Source organism: Apaloderma vittatum, unplaced genomic scaffold (assembly GCF_000703405.1).
Source record: "Apaloderma vittatum isolate BGI_N311 unplaced genomic scaffold, ASM70340v1 scaffold17833, whole genome shotgun sequence".
Lineage (NCBI taxonomy): Eukaryota > Metazoa > Chordata > Aves > Trogoniformes > Trogonidae > Apaloderma > Apaloderma vittatum.
This window is the reverse complement of record NW_009707651.1, coordinates 3819-10540: the sequence shown is the minus strand read 5'-3', so window position 1 is coordinate 10540 and position 6722 is coordinate 3819. Positions and strand designations below refer to the sequence as shown.

Below are 6722 nucleotides of genomic sequence, written 5' to 3'. Positions count from 1 at the left end.
TTACACAGTGTAGAAAAGTAAAAATGTCTACACTCCAACCAAGAACTACAGCAAATCTGAGTAACCTCATCAATTAATATAAATGGTTCTGAAATGATAAAATACTTAAAGGTTTAACTAGGAAAGTCAACTAATCGCTTTTTAAAAGCTTTAAAATGGTCAAACTGCTTGTTATCATATTTATTCTAACACATTTGCTTGGAAGTAGTTCTTGACCTTTCAACCAAAAGAGTGAAATTTCCCAAACTTCTAAGAATCTAAAAACCAACTCTTAGAAGAAAGGCCTCTTCTGTCTCAGATACAGTTCTGCTAGTGTGATACCTCAGAGCACTCCACCAAGAGCTCTCCGAATCTCTGCGGAACACTCCCTGTAGGAAAAACCAAGCATTTTGTTAAGCTCTAAAAGAGAATGTATCTTTACCTGTCAAGTTGAAGTTTGGAGCAACTGTGCTGTCAGCTAAAGTAAACCAAATTAATCCAAGACTCATAGAGAGGGCAGCAGACACATCTGCAATATTGTAACGCTTTCCTACAAAAGCAATACAAACAACAGGAGCGGACTGTTAACACTGGCCAGAAGTGCGTGTTTATCCTGTTTAGCAGACTAAAAGGCAAAGGAAAAATCATTCATTCCAATGTCATTCTTCTACTTATGCAGAGGATTTAATGCTTTGGCCTTTCATGATTGAAATTAGTTTCTTCTACAACAGCAGTTTCTAACCTGGAGTAGGATCTTAACAGATAACATCCTGTTCTTGTGGTCCATGAGCCGCAGCTTGAAAATACCACGCTACTACAACACAACTTGAAGTTTCATAAAGCTTTAAGGGAATACACCAGCATCTTTGCATTAAAATGTACAAAATGACCCCTAATAAAAGGTAACTATTGTGTGCACGTGTGTGTACGTAAACTTATAAGTACCTCTGAAAGTTCAGCTTCCTGTTGCAACTAGAGGTCAGAACTCACTACTGAAACAGAAATACATCATTCTAGATCCTGCTCTGTAACACTTGCCTGTGCAGAGCTTTGACTTGATAAACCCTTGTGTATTGAACACAAAACCTTTAATAAGGTACTTCATTCTTCTAAATTCAGGAATATTCAAGTATGTTTATATACATAACTCTTTATCTGTTGTTCTCCAGATCCCTTTCTCTGTTCTCAGAATATGACCTATGACTTCAGGAGCAGCCAAAGACGGGTAAAGTCACGTGTATTTCTGATTAAGCATTTAATCACGATTTAGGAATTTTAATTAATGATTTAGGAATCGAGGTTTTCAAACAAGAAAAGTAAGGGATTTCTTCACAAATCATGGCTTGATTTTTTCCTTCCAAGTTTTCTATTTCAGTATTGAAAATGTTTCATTTATGAAGTTTAGAAAACAAAATTACATTAAAAATTAAGAAAGTGTGCATAAAAGTGAAGTTTTTGCAGGCGACTTGAACAACTTTTCTCCCCTCATATTTTCCATTCATCTAACTGTATTTGTAGGTTTTCTCATAAAATACTTCAGGAATTCATGTTTTTCCTCCTACAAGGATAATGCTACCTGTGCCTCTCCTATCCAAGAACTTGGAATTTAACAAAGCACAGGATCTCATACATGACTGCCTCTCAAAAAAACAACAAAAACCAATCTAATAGCAAGACTAACACTTACCTTGTATAAAAACCCCACCTATCATAACTGGAATCAGCTTACAGCACTTGAAGATGACTTGAGTAGGGTAATTCAGATATCCTAAAGAGGTATTTGACAAACCCATAGTTCCCACTGTTAAAAATGCTATTATCATGTAGGTTTTGCCAGGAATCCTACAAAATACAAACGTACAAATCTTAGTATTACAGACTCATCTGGAGAGATTTAGCTGGGGAAATTGAGATACAGGAATATGTTTGCAATACAACTTGACCATCTTTCTCACCGAACTGCATTCCACAATAGAAAGATAAAAACACTCGTTAACTGCCTGACTTCAAATTTCATTTCTTTCAGCTACTGCTAATAAACAATATTCAAATACAAGACAATAAAAAATTCACAGCTCATGAAGTATTCAAGCAGTAATTCTTTAACTTCCTTCTAAGGTGTATTAGTTACATAAGAATCAAGACAACCGCTTCAGGTTATTTGTCATAGGAAACACAAAAGGTTGGTGCACCAAGATATCCCAAATCTTAGTCCGGTCATGGTCACCGTGTCATTTTTTTTTTGGTGAGGTTTTCATAGAAAATTGACATTTTTGGAAGGAAGCTGAAAAATGTACCATTGTTTTACAAAACTCAGAACTAAGAGAGAAGTGATTCAGACATCATGGAGGAGCTCGTTGAACATGATCAGATGTACCGTTTGCAATTTGATGAAACCATCACTTGACAACAGATGATCCAACAGTAATTTTTAGCAATCGCTGTGCTCATTTTCTGAGGAGATTTTCTACAGCTATTGTTGTGTACATGTTCAGCCATTCCTTACGCATACTCAGAGCCACATTAAGAAACATAAACAGCTCTCTTGCTGTAACCCTGTCTTATCCGTAACTGGATGTAGACATGTAATGTAGGCATACCCTGAGGCATGCAAGAAAAATTTAAAATTTAACAACGATTTCTGCATGCAAATTAGGAAAGAAGATTTTTTTAGTGCTTAAAAGAAGATGCCTAGGTTATAGAAAATAAAACGTTAAATACATTTAAGATCTACATTTCCAATGTGATTTACTTACAGGGTCAATTAGCAATTATTTGGTAATCAAAACCTAATTACTAGTTACTAAATGCCCAAAAAGTAACTATTCAACATTGATGCATTGCAAAAAGTCCAGTAACTTGAAATATAATGTCAGTGTTTAAAATAAAAAGAATAATTCAAAGCTCTGTTGTTTAGCTGTAGAAAAATTCTACTACCTAAAATCAGTATATGCAAAATCAGCCAAGGCTGAGCATAAGTAAGGAAAATTAGTTATGCTCAACTCGGATAATGCTTTAAAGCAATTTTAAAATTCATGTACACCATGACAGCCTCTACCCGAGCTTCTAGATGGCCTCAATATACAGTTTGCAGAAGCTGCAGTCGGGCAGGAAGCCACAGAATGGTCACCCTGAGTCAGGTAAAACTATCCTGTATCCATAGGATTCAAGGCAGCAAGAACCTTTTTACTCAACTTTTTTTTTAGTCAACTTTTTTAGAACCTTTTTAGTCAACTTTTTTAGTTTTGCAGCGGGGCATTATGAGTGCTACCCTAAACAAAATACGCAAAACCGAAGCACAGCTACATAGGCACACGGCAAAGAGCGAGCAGAGCTCTGACGTTCTCCAAGACTCACAGCATACTAGAGGAATGTTTTGGTGTGGAGGTGTCAGCATTTGAGGAAAAGGTAATCAGTGACAGGTGGCTTCAAGCGCTGTGAAGTGCAGTTGGCCCTATTCTAGACCTGATAATCCCAACAAACACATACAAGAGTCAGTCTGTATCAGGTACCTTAAGAATAGAACATGCTCTGAAAGTTGGACAAAGTGACAGCAGAGTCAGAAAGACTGTTTACAGATCCAAAATCTAGGTGGGTGCTCATAAAAAATTTTCTAACAATGCCCAGTAAATTCCCATTATTTTAACTATGGAACTGCTACCAGTGTGTCAAGAGTATTCACATTCAAACAACAGAAGTGAGATTTATCATTAATATCAAATGCTTCCAATTTGACCGACTGTTGATAAAATGCTTTGAAGAAACACATACCTTCTCCTTTTGTCCTGAATCAACTGCAATTCTATTAGTCCAAAAACGGAATAAAATCCAAACTGCACTAAAGTGAGGTACCAACCAAAAGGTTTAAAACCTTCCACTGAAAATATCAACTCCTATAAGAACAAAAACCCATCAAGGTCATATACATACATCAATCTTAAATCAAAACAAAACCAGATTTTTTTTTCATGTACATGCAAATCTAGACTTCACAGTTGCTGGTTATTAACTAGAATTTAACTGCCATACATAACTTACAAAGTACTGAAAAAGGCAATTTAGGTTCTCCAAAATACAATAAGAAAATTTGCTGCTCGTGTAAATCCATTGAAATTCAGCAGGGGAATACTTTTGCTCTATTAATATTTATCTCAAATTATGGATGATTTCCTGCCTGCTTTTCAGCTGGTTTTTATTTCATTTACTTCATGAGACAGTTTTTATCCAGAATTTCCAAATAGCTCACAATAAACTAAATATAAACTTTCTCTAAGAGACATATTTACTGGTAATTTTCATCTCTTAGGAACAGACACCTAATACTTTGAGTGTCTATTGTAAAGAGAACTTATCAGCTTATAAATTTGCAGGCTGTAGGAACATTTAAAACCTGAGCCATCTATTATGAAAAAATAGATGCACCACATAAAGAATGTGTCTGTTATAGAAACGAAAGACTAGATAATATTAACCTTTTTGAGATTCTGCCTTCAATTACTGATAATTTTGTTTAACTCTTTAGAAATAACTTTACTTTTATAATCTTCTCAGCTGTGCTTGAAAACTGCACTGGAAACACAGTGACTTTTAATTAATCAACTGTTTAAATCACTGCTTTATTGATAAGACTCACTGAACTTAAAAACTTTTTTAAAAAGTAACAGAAATATAGCTCCTTGAGATAAAAGAGAACAGGTTGGCAGGAAGATAAATGTTTAACTAAAACAGCATAAACATTATGCCTCTGCTTAACAACCAATCATAGCACGTTCCAGCTCTCTCCTGAAGGAAGAGCAGAGAGAACAAACTAACGTTACTGTACAGCACAACCCAAGATCTAAAGGTTTCAACACCAGTGAGGACTTACATGCCACTCTGCATGGCTCTACAATTTGTTTGGTTTCAGAAGACTATGAAATCACTTTTAAAACCACATTGAAAACAACATTGAAAGGTCTACCTTGCACACAGAAGTAAAATACCAAGTCCAACTGAACCAAACCTTGTAGGTACACGGAATCTTGCATCATGCAATTACTTACTGTTTTTGAATTCTGAAAGTTGATTTTGCAATCAATACCTATTATAAATGTTTATACATATTAAAATACATACTATATTATTATGCTATTTCTAAAGAAAAGGCCTTAGACATAGGTTCATATTATTTACCTGTAAATATCCATAGATTAGATAAAACATAAAAACTCCAGAAACACAGATGAAAAATTGAGTAGGTTTGTTAAATTTGCTGAGATTCATGCCAAGAACTATAACATCATCTACTGATTTGATATGAGGAGACATAGTTTGAGATTTGGAAGGTACACTGATGGAAATGTATTTTCTTGATGAAGCAAATTTCAGATCCATGCTTCCTAGTTCGCTGCATTCGGTGCTACTGTCAACTTCTTTCTGCTTCTCTCTTTCTGTGTGTCCTCTGTCTGAAAGCTGAAAGAAACACTCAAGTCAGATATGACATAACGTACATCCTTCCAACAACACTATGCAAATGTGACACTTACCTGGAAGATATAAGAGCTTAAGAGTTTTGTTAGATTGTTTTTATCCACAAATTTTATCTTTTCAGATGTCCAAAGTTAACATTAATTAATATCAGAGGACAACAAAACTTCATGAAAGCACTTTTGCTTCACGTGAGAAGTAGTATCCCTACACTCTACAAAACAAACCAACCAATCTGAAAACACCAGCAAGGGAAAATCAGCTTCAGTTTTACAACAGTTCAAACTAGCCCTTTGCCAGCACTTACAGGAGGGACTGCTTGGGAGAGAAGTGATCCCCCATGATCAAAACACAATGGAAGTAAAAGGTATTATCACAGAATCCTTTCAGTCCAAAAAAACCTTTAAGATCATCAAGTTACACTGTTAACCTAGTGATGTCTGGTCCACCACTAAACCATTTCCTTAAGCATCACTGTTGTCAAAAGCAGGAACTTTAGAGAAGTAACTCTCTAAACCAAATGATAGTTCAGAAAGCCAACATTTGGTTTATTAGCAAAGTTGGCCAAATTTGGATGCTAGATGAAACTAGCCTACCACATGGAAAAACTGCAACATATTTATTTTGTAACTTACTAATATAAACATGTCTAACTTGCCACTAATTGTAGAATTACTGGTTAGTGATAACAGCTACATTCATCATTGGCTGTCAGTTTTGCCTCTCATGCAAATCAGCACACATGCTCCTTGTGGGTGTGTGTGTGGGGGGTGAGTTTTCAGCACTCTGAATTAAGGTGGTGGTGACCATCTCCCACTGCCACATTTAATTTTGGCTCACAGCCTTTCATAAACACTTTTTGATGTTTTGATACCCTCTAACCTCCATAAGGAGGGTTAGGACTTGAAAAGCCTCACTTAGGTCTGGTTCCATACACCTCCAAGGACAAACAGCTCGTTAAAACCTTCTAAAACACAGTCTACTTGCCATCTCCAGGTGCACACTATCTTATTATCTTTTCTACTAACCGGCTAGAAAACTTCATTGGCTCTTCCCATGCTTGAAGCAGTATTCTTTAAGAGACTGATTTACAACTCCTAAGGCAGTAAAAATTATTCTGCCATCCTTGCAGCAAGATCACATCTACACATCTTCTCAACATCTCCAGGGATAGCGACTCCACCATTTCCCCGGGCAGCCTGTCCCAATGCCTGACAACCCTTTCAGTGAAGAACTTTTCCATAATGTCCAATCTAAACCTCCCTGGTGCAACCCAA

General features: G+C 36.1%; 1 protein-coding gene across 1 annotated transcript; it reads right to left on the bottom strand.

Annotated features, from left to right (window-relative positions):
- Positions 1-421: 421 nt before the first annotated feature.
- On the bottom strand, positions 422-5424 carry LOC104267508 (adenosine 3'-phospho 5'-phosphosulfate transporter 2; the record flags this gene model as incomplete). Its single annotated transcript, XM_009866291.1, has 4 exons — positions 5152-5424; positions 3751-3872; positions 1667-1821; positions 422-529 (listed from the first exon to the last, which is right to left on the bottom strand). Coding segments are annotated over exons 1-4 (586 nt in total), but the record flags the coding sequence as incomplete, so codon positions are not given.
- Positions 5425-6722: the final 1298 nt, after the last annotated feature.